The following is a 15,415-nucleotide window of genomic DNA, read 5'->3' as shown; positions in this document are numbered from 1 at the left end:
AGGGACGAAAACCAGAATAAAATTTTATAGGTGCAGAAATCTTCTGGCTAATTAAGCTCAATTTGTGTAAAAACTTTACTCTCTGAGGAGTTATTAATCAAGTTGGTGGAGGACTTGCCTTGAATGAGCAAGGCTCAGAGTTTGATCTCTAGTCCTACACATAAAACATAGACCAAGATCAAGCAAATGTTAAGAGGAAAAACAAAATCTAAAATTTTGGTCTCCAGTCAGGGAGATGGCTCAGCTGGCAAAAGGCTTGTTGGACAACTATAAAGACCTGAGTTTAAATTCTTACACATAAAAGCTGGGCAGAGTCACACATGTCTGTAACCCCAGCACTGGGAAAAGCTCACTGGCCAGTCAGTCTAGCTGGATCAATGAGCTCCAGGTTCACCGAGACCTTGTCTCTAAAAATAAGGTGGGAAGCAATTGAGGAAGGCACTCAACATCAACTCTGCCCTCCAGTGCACACACTCAAGTAACACACCTACACACACACACACACACACAGAGGATTTCTATCTCATCAGCTACATAATTATCACCACAGGCACCTGACTAAAGCAGTTACTGAATCCTAAAGTGTTTCAACCAGAGGAAAATACTGCCATTATTACAAGAAATAGAATCAGGAAGGGCTGAGGAGTTGCTTAGTGGTAAAGGGTAAAGTATTTGCCATTAACAAGCCAGCAAAAACAGTTAACTCACTAACAAATCAGTATAAAGAGTTCGCTCCCTAGAGCCCGTGTAAAACCTGACATGATGGTTTACACTTGTAATGCCTGTCTAGGGGAGGCAGAGACAGAAGAACCCTGGGCCTGCCCAAAGTCCCAGTGAGAGACCCTGTCTCCAAAACAAGGTGGACATCTTGGGGAACAATACCCAAGGTTGACCTCTGACCTCCACAGGCACACACACCTATATATCCCACACATGAGCAAATACACAGACACACTCATGAACGCACACACAAATACAACAAATACTTTAATTGAAAGGACATGAGAATTGAAAATTAGGAACAACTATAGCTTAACCACCATCTCATAAAACTGTTGTGTTGTTGGTTTGGAGATGGTGTGGTTTGCTTTGTTTTGTTTTTCTCTGGTGAGACAGAATCTATGTTGCCCAGACGAGTCTTAAACACACAGTGATCCTCCTGAGATTATAGGTGTCTTCTACCACTCCCAACTCACTGTGCATTTCTCATATGAACATAGTAAAATCCCAAACTGGATACAGGAACCTCAATTATCAACATACATTCATAACTTAGTATTTCTACAATGTACTGGGTGTGTTCGGCTTTAGCAAAGTGGAGGTCAGTTATGGCTGGCCTTTGCTCTCACGCTGTCTTCAGATGTCTGCATGCCTATCTGTAATTCTAATTTGTAATTACTCTGCTTCTCATAGCTGAGTTTTCTGTTCTTTGTTTTCTTAGGAGCAGGAGGACAGAGGAAGCATGTTCATTGCTTTGGTGACATCATAACTCAAGATAATAAATGATTCTACAAAGTTTTCATTTGTCCAGTTTCATTAATTCAGAACTTTTAGCAGACAACTTCAACTGTTTTCTTTGTTAAATAGCCCTTTTCTTAAAGATACATTATTTTCCAGTGTTAGGCCAGTTTGTCCTCAAATTGAGCAAAATCTCAACATCTTGCTGAGCCAGTTTGTAAATTCCAACTTCATTTAAGGCTGCTGTGGCAGGAACATGCTCGGAAGCTGACTGCAGGACATCTTTCAGGAGTAATGCAGAACCAATGTTCAAATTCAAAACAATGCAGGCTTCTTTTACACTGTTTAGGAAGACAAAAAAGAAGGGAAGGACAGATTCTCTATTGCACCATCCTTAGGCAGACAATCACCATTGGAGAATCGACTACCTATGAACTTACTACTTAGTTCTTTAAATATGCTGGGACTACACAAAGTGTACAGGGTTAACAGATCATTCGTTTGTCTTAGTAAACTGATGTTAACAGATTATTAAATATAGCAATGATTTTAGGTAGAATTAGGACATAGGGGAAAAAAGAAAAGGAATAAAAATGAACATGCCAAAAAGCAAAACAAATCAAAAACATAAAACAGGTTGGAGATGTTGGCATACTTTTAATCTCAGCACTCAGGAAACCAAAGTGGAAGTATCTCTACTTCTACTAGGACAGTCTGGTCTACACTGTGAGCTCCAGGCTAGCCAAGGTTACACAGAGAGACTTTGTTTCAGAAAACCAAAACCACAACAGAAATAGAAAGGCTGTGTAACATAGCTCATGGGTAAAGTGCCTGTTGGCAAGCTTTGTGACCTGAGTTCAATTCTTGGGTTTTGCATGGTAGGAACTACTTCCCACAAGTTGTCATCTGACCTCCACACAAGAATAAAAATTTAAAAATTTAAATAATAATAAAAATCAGCTGAGCAGTGGTAGTGCATGCCTTTAATCCCAGCACTCAGGAGGCAGAAGCAGGAGGATCTCTGTGACTTTGAGGTCAGCCTGGTCTACAAAGTTAGTTTTAGGGCATCCAAGGCTATACAAAGAAACCTTGTCTTGACAAACACAGTATGTACTCACTCATAAGTGGGTATTAGAGGTAAAGCAAAGCATAACCAGCCTATAGTCCATGACCCCAGAGAACCTAGGTAACAAGGAGAACCCTGAGAGACATACATGGATCCCCCTAGGAATGGGAAATAGATAAAATCTCCTAGAAAATTGGGAGCATGGGGGGAGGGGAACAGGAAAGGAAGAGGACAGGAGAAGGGGAGGGAGGAGAACTTGAGGGAATGGGATGGCCAAGACGTGGGAAGGACAGAGAGGGAAAGCAAGGAAAGAGATCTCTTGATTGAAGGAGCCATTACAAGGCTAGTGTGAATCCTGACACCAGGAAAATTCCCAGGATTCCATAAGAATGACCCCAGCTAAGACCCTAAGCAATAGTGGAGAGGGTGCCTGAACTGGTCTTCCCCTGTAATCAGATTGATGTACTGGGCTTAGCTCCTGGAGTAGTCATAGAGAGGGAGGAGTCAAAGGGATCAAGACCACGATGGGGATACCAACAGAACACCTGACCTGAGCTAGCGGAAGCTCACTGGCTCTGTACTGATGGGGGAGGAGGGACCTGCATAAGACCAAACTAGGCGCTCTGAATGTGGCTTGAGAAGTCTACGGGGCCACTGGCAGTGGGACCAGGATTTATCCCTAGTGTTTGAAAGGGGTGTTTTGGAGCCCATTCTTTTTGGAGGGATACCTTGCTCAGCATAGATATAGGGGAAGGGCCTTGGTCCTGCCTCAGAGTGATGTGCCAAACTTTGTTGACTCCCATGAGAAGCCTTACCCTCTTAAGAAGTGAAGAGGGGCGGTGGGGAGAGGATGTAGAAAGAGTGGAAAGAGGGGAAGGAGTAAGAACTGGAATAGCTATGGAAAATGAGAAAAGATTGTTTAAAAAATTAAAATAAAAAAGAAACTCTTGTCTTGAAAAAAACATAATAAAAATAACAATAATAAACAAACAGGCACTGGAGATTTACTGTACTAGGTAGAGTGCTTACCTAGAACGAATAAGTGTGGGAGAGAACTTGGGGGTGTGGAGGGTGTGTACCTGCATTCACAACACTCAGAAGAGGGAGACAGGAGGGTCAGAAGCTAAGGGACGCCCTCTGCTACTACATACTAATTCATGGCCAGCCTGGAATACCTGAAACCCAAACCAGAAGCAACCATAGCTTCCTGAAATAAACAAGCATAAGCTTTTATATTGCAAAGGAATGTTTCCAAATTGCACAAACCCTATACATAATGTAAATTTTAAATCAACAAAATTTTTACTAAATTCTTAGTAATTGTTCTCATGTTTTAACTATACCTAGAACTAAAACTAATATTAAATTTATAAGAAAACTCATTTTCCTCTGGTCTCGGCTACTGTTAGGCACTAAACCTAGCTGTGATTTCTTATTTTCTGCAGGTGGTAGATTTATATCTGAATTCATTTTCTATTTACTCTCCCAGTAATAAGCAAATAGCAGTGAACTAGATGCTAGGTAGCAAGTACAACATGTAATTTCTGAGGATGTGGATCACATACATTATTTTGGTTTCCCTATTGTGTTTTGAAAATAAAATAGATACCCAATGGATGCTTTAAGGTTTTAATTTATTTTTTATATATTTTTTTAATTTTATGTGCCTGTTTTGCCTGTACGTGTCTATGCACCTTGTATCTGCCTGGTGCCTGTGGAGGCCAGAAGACAGTGTCAGAACTGGAGCTATGGACAGCTGTAAGCCGCTATGTAAGTGATGAGAACCAAACCCCAGTCCTCTACAAGAGCATCACGTGCTCTTAACTTATGAGCTATCTCTCCAGCTCCAGATTTTAATTGATATTACTGCAACCAATATCAATGAAACTCTGAAATTGTTAAAAAAGAAGCCAACTCTTTTAACAAGTGGATACACCAATATTTACGATAAGTCATCAGGCTTACTGTTTAAAGTAGTTTTCTGGTCTCTTGCAATAGTGAGAAAACAAAGGGAAAAGATTCCGTGTCATATCGAACTGCAACTGGGCTGCTCCTCCTTCGTTGAAATGATTAGCAAGGATTATCTGAAACAAAGAGCAATACATATAACGGCAGCCTTCGTCAGCACAGCCAGCCCCCCAGCACCCACTGGCTTACCTCCTGATAGATGTATGTATCCAACTTCTCTACAAGTATCTGCCAGAAAATCCGGAATAAGGAGAAACAAAGCTGCTGCTCCAGCTGAAGCAGATGATCCCGCAAGGTCAGCAAGAGTGGGCAGGCTGAGCTGGACAGGGACATCACTGCCTGTTCAGACTGTGATGGCAGGGACAACCACCTAAAAAAACAAATAACCTTCACCAGAAGGACGCTTATCACTCTGTATCCTTAAGGTTTCAACAAATCATTTTAAATTCAAGATTTACTGTTTGGGGGGAATTCTAGAGTTTAAAAGAAAAAAAGTAATGTCTAATATTAAAGGCTCTCCCAGAAATAAATGTATCTACTTATATTTTAACTTTTAATCATTTAATATTTCCTTGAAAATACCTTAAATTCAATTGTTGTAAGCTAAAATTAAAGCTTATCTTTAGAATTAAAATGACGCCAGTTAATCTTATGTTCTGATTTTAGCAAACAAACTAATACTACTTCCAAACTGATGACAGTTCTGTGAGCAGGTACCATACTAGGGCTTAAAGGCAGGAGAATCAATTGTGAGACACATACACAGGGCACGGACTACAGGGCACTTTACTCTGGACACCGAGCTAGTCAACCCCAGATCATGTCCCTTCTCTGTGAAATCCACATTATCACTTGTTTATTTCTGAGTAAATTTCAAAAGAATAGATTTTAGAAAGATTTACATCGAAACCAAAGTTTGGACCTACCACATACAGAACCCCGAGTTCAATCTCCAAATACGGGAGCAGGGGTTCCACAAAAGCTATGATCCATGGCATCCATGCCACCTTCGACTCGAGCAGCTTGTGTAAGAGTGACTGACACAGGACGTACCTTTCCTTCTTATACAGCTTTGCGGCATCTTTCACTTCTCTAAAAACGTGGTCCACTTGGCGAGTCAACATATCAAGCTTTAAACGCTCCAAGAGATTAATCATGTCATCGAAGACAGAGCTCTCCATGGAGGCCAGCTGTCCCAGCTGCAGCTTACTGAGGGCGTTATTCTCTGCAAAGACCTCCAGCGCTGCCTGCTGAAGCTGCAGGAAGAACTGAAAGCACGCATCTATTAGGATACGTATTACCATGTGCTGGGCATCATAAAATTTCCTTATTTAAGGCGTGCAGTCCAGCTCCAGAGAGATGGCTCCATCGGTAAAGTCACTTGCTGCCAAGCCTGATGTCCTGAGTTCAAGATGGAAGCACTTTCCACAGAAAAATGGGCACACTATTGTTCCCAGCAACATTATACATAATAGATACAGCTAGAGAATGCATAAAATGTATGTCTTGGCCTGTCTGGAAGAGTGGGACTACTGGATTTATAATTCCATCTTTCACCACCTGCCGTATACAGAGGGTTAAAGCTCTCTACGTGCACACTGGGAGAGTTTTGTGTAGGCTTGTTGTTTGGGTTTTGTTTTGTTTTTGGCAGATGTGAGAGTTTTGTTTGTTTTCTTTTCTGCACTGTTTTAAGACTGGAATTTGCTATGTAGTTCCGGCTGGTCTCAAAATAATAATCCAGTGTATCTTCAAACTCATAATCACCCTGCCTCAGTCTCCTAAACATTTGGTTAAAAGTGTTACTGTGGCACCTGTAGTCTTAGCTAGCTCAAAACTCTCTGTGCAGATGAAGCTGGCCTTGAAGGTGTGGTCCCCATTGCTAAAATGAAAGGGGTGTGCCTTCCCTGACAGTTTCTTTTTCTCACTACAGTGGCTATTTATTTGTAAATTTGTATTTCCTGGTCATGATCATGCTCCAAATACTCAAGTTTTGTTTTTTTTTTAAAAAAAAATGAAGGTTGTCATAAACCTGAAATTATAACAGTCAGAGAACTAAAATGTCATTTTTTTTTTTCAGTACTAGCCCAAGAGCCTCCTAGGCCACATGTCCAAAGTCTGAAACCAGAGATGAACTGTGGAGAAGGCATGCCTAATGTAATGAGCACATTGACACAAATTCTTCACTTACCCCTCCCCAACTCCCACACTTAGGACAGTTGGAACTGAAAGGAAATTTCTGAATGCTTGGATATTTCAGGCTTAGCATAACCCAACAACAGATGGTCATCAACAGACAATCAGAAACAGACAGAAGGTGAACTGTCATTTCTTTTCTGGTTATGGAACTATACAACAAAAACTTTGATGACATTTAATTAAAGCATTTAAAGTCTGAAGCACTGTGAAAATAATTGAAGGACTTTTGATGGGAAGATAAAATCAGCACCATAAAATCCAGAATCCATTCATACTTAATAGTCAACTCTTAAATTTTGTTCTTTCTCTTGCTCCGAGAAACAATATTTTAATTTTCTTTCTTTTTTTTTGATTTTTTTAAATTTATTTATTTATTAAGGATTTCTGCCTCCTCCCCGCCACTGCCTCCCATTTCCCTTCCCCTCCCCCTATCAAGTCCCCCTCCCTCATCTGCTCGAAGAACAATCAGGGTTCCCTGACCTGTGGGAAGTCCAAGGACCACCCACCTCCATCCAGGTCTAGTAAGGTGAGCATCCAAACTGCCTAGGCTCCCATAAAGCCAGTACATGCAGTAGGATCAAAAACCCATTGCCATTGTTCTTGAGATCTCAGTAGTCCTCATTGTCCGCTATGTTCAGCAAGTCCGGTTTTATCCCGTGCTTTTTCAGACCCAGGCCAGCTGGCCTTGGTGAGTTCCCGATAGAACATCCCCATTGTCTCAGTGTGTGGGTGCACCCCTCGCGGTCCTGAGTTCCTTGTTTGTGCTCCCTCTCCTTCTGCTCCTGATTTGGACCTTGAGATTTCTGTCCGGTGCTCCAATGTGGATCTCTGTCTCCTTTCATCGCCTGATGAAGTTTAATATTCAGGAGGATGCCTATATGTTTGTCTTTGGATTCACCTTCTTATTTAGCTTCTCTAGGATCGCGAATTATAAGCTCAATGTCCTTTATTTATGGCTAGAAACCAACTATGAGTGAGTACATCCCCTGTTCCTCTTTTTGGGTCTGGCTTACCTCACTCAGGATAGTGTTTTCTATTTCCATCCATTTGTATGCAAAATTCAAGAAGTCCTTGTTTTTTACTGCTGAGTAATACTCTAATATTATATATTCCATACTTTCTGCATCCAATATTTTAATTTTCTTTAGGTAAAGATGGTAGCCAAACCATCTTCATTAACAGACAGTGGCATCAAATAGCTGTGATGTTCTACAAAGAATTTCATTGATACTAAAAATCTGTTCCTGAATGAGTCTCTCACTGGATCATCTAGCATAAGAATGACAATTTGTTTCATGCTTTGAAAAGTCTTAGCAGCAAGTGGATCAGTGCGGGAGCTGGATATGAAGTGCTGACTGGAAGTAGAACATGACACAAAAGCGCAAAATGAATAAATAATGCTGACTGACTTTATAAAAATAAATGCATTAATCACTGCACTCTGCATTATAATCATTTCCTTGCTCCAGCAAATGACGTCATGTACATATATTTCAGTTAACTCTGTGTGTGTGTGTGTGTGTGTGTGTGTGTGTGTGTGTGTGTGTGTGTGTGTGTGAGAGAGAGAGAGAGAGAGAGAGAGAGAGAGAGATGGTGCTTGAAACTGAACCAACAGTCTTATGCATGCTGGGCAAGTACTCTACTACCACTAAACTACACTCCCGTCCTTCAGTTAACTTGTTTTTGATTTTGGTGGAGCTGGAGACTGAACCTAGAGCTTTGTGTGTTGCTAGAAAAGAACCCTACCAACTGAGCTACGTTCTCAACACTATGTAAAAACTTCTACTTTATTTTCCTTTGTGCAAGAGATTGAATCTAGGGCTTCATTTTTACTAAGCAAGGACTCTGCCACTGAACAAAATCCCAACCTTAACTTTATAATTTTTAATTCCCCTCTACATACTGTATTTTTTATTTTATTTTATTTTATTTTTTGGTTTTTCGAGACAGGGTTTCTCTGTGGTTTTGGAGCCTGTCCTGGAACTAGCTCTTGTAGACCAGGCTGGTCTCGAACTCTACATACTGTATTTTTAAAGCGGCATTTTTAAAATATACACACACTATATTTTTAATTTAGGGGGATTAGTCTACTTTGCTTTTATGATAATATATAACAGTTTATATCTATAATATACCTATCTGTTCATCATAGTTTTTATGCTTTAATGTATATTTTGCCATCATATGCTTATCTAAGGTCCTTATGAATGGTTTCTGTCATGAAATGCACTGTATGAAGCATACATTATAAAGCCAAATACATAGCTGTACCTTCATAAATGTTCTTAAAACACTGAATCCTAGCTGGACAGCACTCTTGCCTAAGAAGTTAGCTCGGAAGGCCCTCTGAAGTCACTTTAGTACTGTATCTAAAATATCTAAAGAAATTAACCAATATTGAGACTATATATAAAGGCTTTCTTTTTTGAGGCAGGATTTCATGTACCTTAGGCTGACCTTGAACTTCCTGTGTAGCTGAGGATAACCTAGAACTTCTGATCTTCCTCCACCTCCCATGTGTTGGGATCGCAGACTTCTCCACATGCCCAGTTTATGCTGTGTGGGATCAAACCCAGGACTTACACATGGGGGTAATGATTCCACCAACTGAGTCACAGCCCCAGTCTCTAAAGGCATATTCGAACAGAAGTACATATCAGAAAATCTGGTTACCTTCACTTAGCTAATAGTTAATATATGTTGTTTAGGTTAATAACAAGATTAAAACTTAAATCTATGAACATATACCATAGTGATTTGAATGAGTATGACCCCTATAAGCTCATATATTTGAATGTTTAGACCAGGGAGCAGAACTGTTTGAAAGGATTAGAATAATTAGGAGGTGTAGCTTTCTCGGAGTAGGTGTGGCCTTGTTGGAGAAGGTGGGCTCTGAGATTTCAAAAGTCCATGCTAGGCCCAATGTCTGTCTTGTCTGTCTGCTCTCTCTCTCTCTCTCTCTCTCTCTCTCTCTCTCTCTCTCTCTCTCTCTCTCTCTCTCCCCTTCCCTCCCTCCCTCCCCCCTTCCCTCCTTCCCTTCTTCTCCCTCACCTCTCTCCTCGCCTCCTCTCCCCTCTCCTCTCCTCTCTGCCTGTGAATCAAGATGTAGCTCTCAGTTACTGCTCCAGTGCTGGCCTGCATGCTGCCATGATCCCTGCCATGATAATGGACTAAACTTCTGAAACTGTAAGCAAACCCCCAATTAAATGCTTTCTCTTATAAGATTTGCACTGGTCGTGGGCTCTCTTCACAGCGATAGAACAGCAACTAAGACACATACAATCTTCAAGGAGAGGGCAAGAATAGGTAGGACCCTTGAAGGACTGAAGTGCTTACTGGGCCCAAGTTTAGGTGTTTAGATTGCTGTTGATTTGGGGTTTTGTGACAGTGAAGGAAAGCCTGGAACTCATGGCAACCCCCCCCCCTCAGCCCCTTGAGTGCTGCGGGTACAGCCACAGACCTTCTCGTCACGCTCACTTTAAAATACACTTTGCAGTGTATTTTGTAGTGTGCTTCTTTTCAATGTGGTAAATGTGGTACGTGGTTGTTTTTGTTTTTTCTTAAGTAGTTCTTGGGCTGGGGAAGTGGATCAGTGGGCAAAGCCCATGCTACTCAAACACAAAGACCTCCGGTAGCCAAGTAAACACCGGCGTGAGGGTGTGCACCTGGAACTGTAACACTAGCAGGCAAAGCTGGGTATCCCGGCCAGGGCTTAGTAGCCTGCCAGCCTAGCCAAAAGGACAATCTCCAGGTTCAGCAAAAGACTGCCTCAAAAAATAAGATGGAAATGAAGAGAAAAAAAAAAGACATTAACCTCTGGTCTACACACACATACACACACTTTTCTTTTACAGATACATACTAAAATATTAATAATTAAATATAATATCTGAGGTAAACTTAAAATAGTCAAGTTGGTTGGGGCAGGGAGAAGTGATAACAACACAAAGGTGGTGTGAGAAGCACAGCAAGGGTCTGGAATTAAGAGCACTCACTGCTCTTTCAGAGGATCCAGGTTCAGTGGCCAACACCATTGGCTTACAATCCTCTGTAACTCCAGTATGGGAGGAATCTTCTAGCCTCTGTGGACACTGCACATGGGTGGTTTACACACTTACATGCACCAAAACACTCAGACACATACCATTAAAAGAAAACCTTTAAAAAAAACAGTAAGAGTGACAGATACATAATGCACCCACCGGATGGGCCTGTGGACACTGACGTAGGCAGTTCCAGCCTTTGTAGTGGTCCTGGGTGCAGACTGAGCAAGCCATGGAGAGCCATCTAATAAGCAACACTCCTCCATGACTTCTGCACCAGCTCCTGTCTCCATGTTCCTGCCCTGACTCCCTGGATGGCGGACGACAAGCTGCCTTTGGCCACAGTCTTTTATCACAGCAATAGGAACCATAACTAAGAAATCTTGTTTTGAAGATATTCAAAAGAGTCAAGCCCTGGACTTTTTTTTCTTTGCAGTGTTGGGAAATAAAAACAAAACTTTCCACCATGTTCTGCCAATGAACTATACCACCAATTTAAATGTATTGGTTTGGGGATCATTATAATGACTTTTCTGTGCTAGCATTTAGCATATTATTATTTTCAGAGTACAAAGTTGGAAGAAAAAAAATGGTTCATGCTATATAGTTATTTATGGAAATCTGTGTGTCTGTCTTCATTTTCTTTCTTTCCTTCCTTTTGTTTATTTCTGAAAGAAGTAACTCAGGCTAGCCTAGAACTCACTATATTATCAAAAATGACCTTGAGGCTCCTGATCCATATTCCCAAGTGCTGGGATTACAGGCTAACCTACTATGTCTGCCTGTTTTCTTCTTTTTGTCTTTTCTTTCTCTCAGTTTATGGTCCTAGGGATCAAACTCAAGATCTTGCTCAAGTTTGGTGGGCTTATATGTTCAACTGAGCTATACCTCTAGCCCCCTTATGAGTAAAGTTATTAAATAATTAGTATTATTTAACTGTTTTAGATTTGATTGAGAAAAATCTTTACTCACATCCTCTAAATTTGGGATCATTATGCTTTTTGTCGAACATAATTTTTTTTGCTTGTAACAGAGCCAACATTTCAAAGGTTAAAGAAGATCAAGGTACAATATATTATTTATATAAACATAAAAGCATATTAACTCACAACATTGTCAGCCCAATCTGCCAGCACTGTTGAGATGTAGTTCACAGCATTAAGAATTGCACAGTACCGGAAGTCAAGTGAAGCTCTGGTCTCTTCTTTCATGACCTGCGTTAATCGTATCCTAAAATCATCGACTAGATCTTTCTGTAATTCCAGGAACTGTAGCTTTCGTGAAGCTGTGGGAAGATTTTTATACCTGTCTGTGGAGAAAATTAACAAAACACATGATGGGGTTTGGCACTGTCATGACAGTTTTCCCTAAAATTCAACTCTATTGCCTTTATGAAAAGTCTCAAATGACCATTCCTAAATGCTTAAAGATTACAAGGGTAGTCTTTACATTACCCTTTACATGTGTCAGGGCTCATCCAACAGTATACTTAAAAATACTTAAAATCTAGATCTGTGTTTTACTACATATAAATCATGTCCCATTTACAAAAAAGAAATTATGGGGTTTTTTTTGTTTGTTTGGTTTTAGTTTTTTTATTTATTTATTTATTTTTGAGACAGAGTTTCTCTGTAGCTTTGAGGCCTGTTCCAAAACTAGCTCTTGTAGACCAAGGTGGCCTCGAACTCACAGAGATCTGCCTGCCTCTGTCTTCTGAATGCTGGGATTAAAGGTGTGTGCCACCACCAATCAGCACATATTATGTTTAAAAATAACTGTTCCTTAAGTTAGTAGCTCTGGTGAGCAGGACTTGAGTGAGACAGGGCTCATGTAGCCCAGGCTGGTCTCAAATTCCCTATGTGGCTAAGGATGACTTTGAATCCCTGATTCTTTAGCCTCTACCTCTAAAATCCTGGTATTTCGGATTAAACGTATGTACCATCATATCTGGCTATCATTTTCTTTTTCCAACGTAATATTTTTATTGATTATTTGGGAATTTCACACAATGCACCCAAGGTCCACTTCCACCACCTTTGTAACCACCACCACCACCACCACCCCCCCAAAAAAGAAGAAAAAATAAAAACACACAAGTCCAATTTGTGTTGCTCATATACCCACTGGAGCATGGTCAAACTCGCAGTGGTCAGCCCCTTAAAGAAAATCCAGTCCTTCCTACCAGAAGTCCTACTCCAGCCAGAAGTCATCAATTGTGGAAAAAAAATACTTCAGCATCCTTATCAGAATTTTTAAGGGCTCTTTGATGGCTGGTTGTCTAGGCTGTTATTTTGTTGGGGATAGGGAAGGGTGTTGTGGGTGCTTTCATATGCCTTCTATGGCTCTCAACTGTGTGTCTGCCAGCATTGATTCCACTCCAAAAGCAGCTTCCTTGTCCTTTACAGTCAGTGGGAGCATGGACCACGGACATCAACATGGCCTCAGCCTACTTATATCAACAGGCACAGGTCACTTCTGTCAACAAGGCCCCCAGCAGCTACATGGCCCACAGACATTAACATGGCTCCCAGCTGCAGCAGGACCACAGACCCCAACTTGACCCTCAGTGGCAGCACAGACCATGGATATCAACATGACCTCAGGTGGCAGGCAGTACAGGCCACACACATCAACATAAAACACAGGTCTCCAGTGGCAACCAGGACCACAGACACTAACATGGCCTCTGCATTAGCACAGACTATGGACATACATCTGGCCTACCATGGTAGCATGGTAGTCATCAACATGGCCTCCACCAGCAGCCCACTCCACTGATATATACATAAACCTTAGGCTTCAATACAGCATGGGACCACAGCATGGACCACAGATACCAACAAAGCCTCTGGGGGCAGGATGGACCATGAAGATCTTAAATGATATTCCAACCCAGAAAATGAATCATTCTTTACCTCCGACATCCTGTTGTTGCTCAGAGCCAGAGCAATCTTGTGGCTGGGCAGCATGTTTGGGGGCTGAGTCTGAGCAAGCTCCAGGCTGCTGCACATCACCCCACCAGTCCTACCTGGCAATGGCAACATGTCCAACTGTGTCTTTCTGTCACATCTGTCATCACCATGACGCCTCTAGTTCCATCTCTCTCCAACACACATACACACACACACACACTGCACCATGCCTCCATCTTTCCCATCTCTCCATCTCATATCCATTGATAATAGTGGCATTGGAAACTGCTAATACTCATTCCATTGAGTCACTAATCTGCTTCAAGATTTCTGGTTTCTGACATACCATAAATACTGGACCACTGCCAGAAACTCATCTTGGATATCCTGCAGTTGCCCAGAGTCAGGGTGATCTTGCATCCAGCCCAAGGCTCACCTGTAGCCTGCAAGCAGTACCACTGCCCTGTGCTCTCCCAGCAGCCACAGCAGCTCCATGCTGGGAGCATGGGCCAAAAACAGGCCCTATTCATCTGATTCTGTAAGACAGGCTCTTCTATGAGCTCCAGTAGCTCATAGATGGAAGAGATGTTCAGGTGGACCCACTCAAAGTGCTGGATCTGGGCCCAGATGGCAGCCAAGTTGGGCAGCCCAGGACTCTTCCCTTATCTTTAAGTGTTTCACATTTTTCCTATAGTCAAAATAGGTAATTATTGATTGGGTCAGAATGAAACTTCTTCAGATTATCATAAAGCTCAAGATATGGATGCTACAAGATCTGAGTAAATTGGGAGCATGGGGACCTTGGAGAGTTTAAGAGCAGAAAAGAGAGGCAGGAAGGGGAGCAGAGAAAAATGTAGAGCTCAATAAAAATCAATTTAAAAAAAGCAAATAAATAAATAAATGGATTGCTGTCTTAGGGTTTTTACTGTTGTAAAGAAACACCATGACCATGCCCATTCCTATTAATTAAAACATGTAATTGGGGCTCCCTTACAGTTTATCACCATGGTGGGGGGCATGGGGGCATGCAGGCAGACGTGGTGCTGGAGTAGCTGAGAGTGCTGCATCTTGCAGGCAATAGGAAGTTGACTGAGACACTGGGAGGTATCCCAAGCATAGGAAACATCACAACCCACCCCCACAGTAACACACTTGCTCCAGAAAGACCATACCACACCAAATTCCAACGAAGTCACAACTCCTAAAAGTGCCACTTCCTTTAGGGGTCATTTCTGTCACATTCCACTCTCTGGCCCCCCAAAGGCTTGTAGCTGTATTATAATGCAAAAATGTATTTAATCTAACTTCCTAAATCCCCATAGCCTATAACAGTCTCAAATTTGTTTCAAAGTCCAAAATCATGGCAATCTCTTAACTATAATCCCTTATAAAATTAAAATCAAAAAGCAGATCACATACTTCCAACACATAATGGCACAGGATATACATTACTATTCCAAAACACAGGGAAAGGGGCATATCAAGGAAACTGGACCAAAGCAAGACCAAAAACCAGCTGGGCAGACTCCAAACTCTGCATTTCCATGTCTGATGTCAAAACTCTCTTCAGATCTTCAACTCTGTTCAGCTTATTGTGGGCTGCTTCTACGCCCTGTTAGTAGCTCTACTCAGCAGGTAAAGGAGCAGAACAAACGGAAGAACTCCATTTCAGACAGGACCTAACTAGGGCTGGGGGTTAATGCAGCCCAGCAAAAGTTATACGCATTCCCAAGAAGCTGTGCCAGCCCTGGTCAGAGTGACCCACCAAAGTG

The 15,415-nt window shown here is 41.6% G+C and overlaps 1 protein-coding gene across 1 annotated transcript in view; it reads right to left on the bottom strand.

Moving 5' to 3' along the window:
- Positions 1 to 960: 960 nt before the first annotated feature.
- Positions 961 to 15,415, bottom strand: part of Rint1 (RAD50 interactor 1) — a 38,466-nt gene continuing 24,011 nt past the window's right edge. Inside the window, exons 11-15 of the mRNA XM_075955941.1 lie at positions 11,841 to 12,040; positions 5,546 to 5,760; positions 4,682 to 4,862; positions 4,490 to 4,608; positions 961 to 1,799 (exon numbers count right to left, since the gene is read on the bottom strand). Of these exons, the coding sequence (XP_075812056.1) occupies positions 1,607 to 1,799; positions 4,490 to 4,608; positions 4,682 to 4,862; positions 5,546 to 5,760; positions 11,841 to 12,040 (908 nt within the window). The 3' untranslated portion in view covers positions 961 to 1,606. The remainder of the gene's footprint in view (positions 1,800 to 4,489; positions 4,609 to 4,681; positions 4,863 to 5,545; positions 5,761 to 11,840; positions 12,041 to 15,415) is intronic.

This window comes from Microtus pennsylvanicus, chromosome 22 (assembly GCF_037038515.1).
Source record: "Microtus pennsylvanicus isolate mMicPen1 chromosome 22, mMicPen1.hap1, whole genome shotgun sequence".
NCBI lineage: Eukaryota > Metazoa > Chordata > Mammalia > Rodentia > Cricetidae > Microtus > Microtus pennsylvanicus.
Note: the sequence above shows the minus strand (reverse complement) of the source record. Positions and strands in the feature narration are given on the sequence as shown.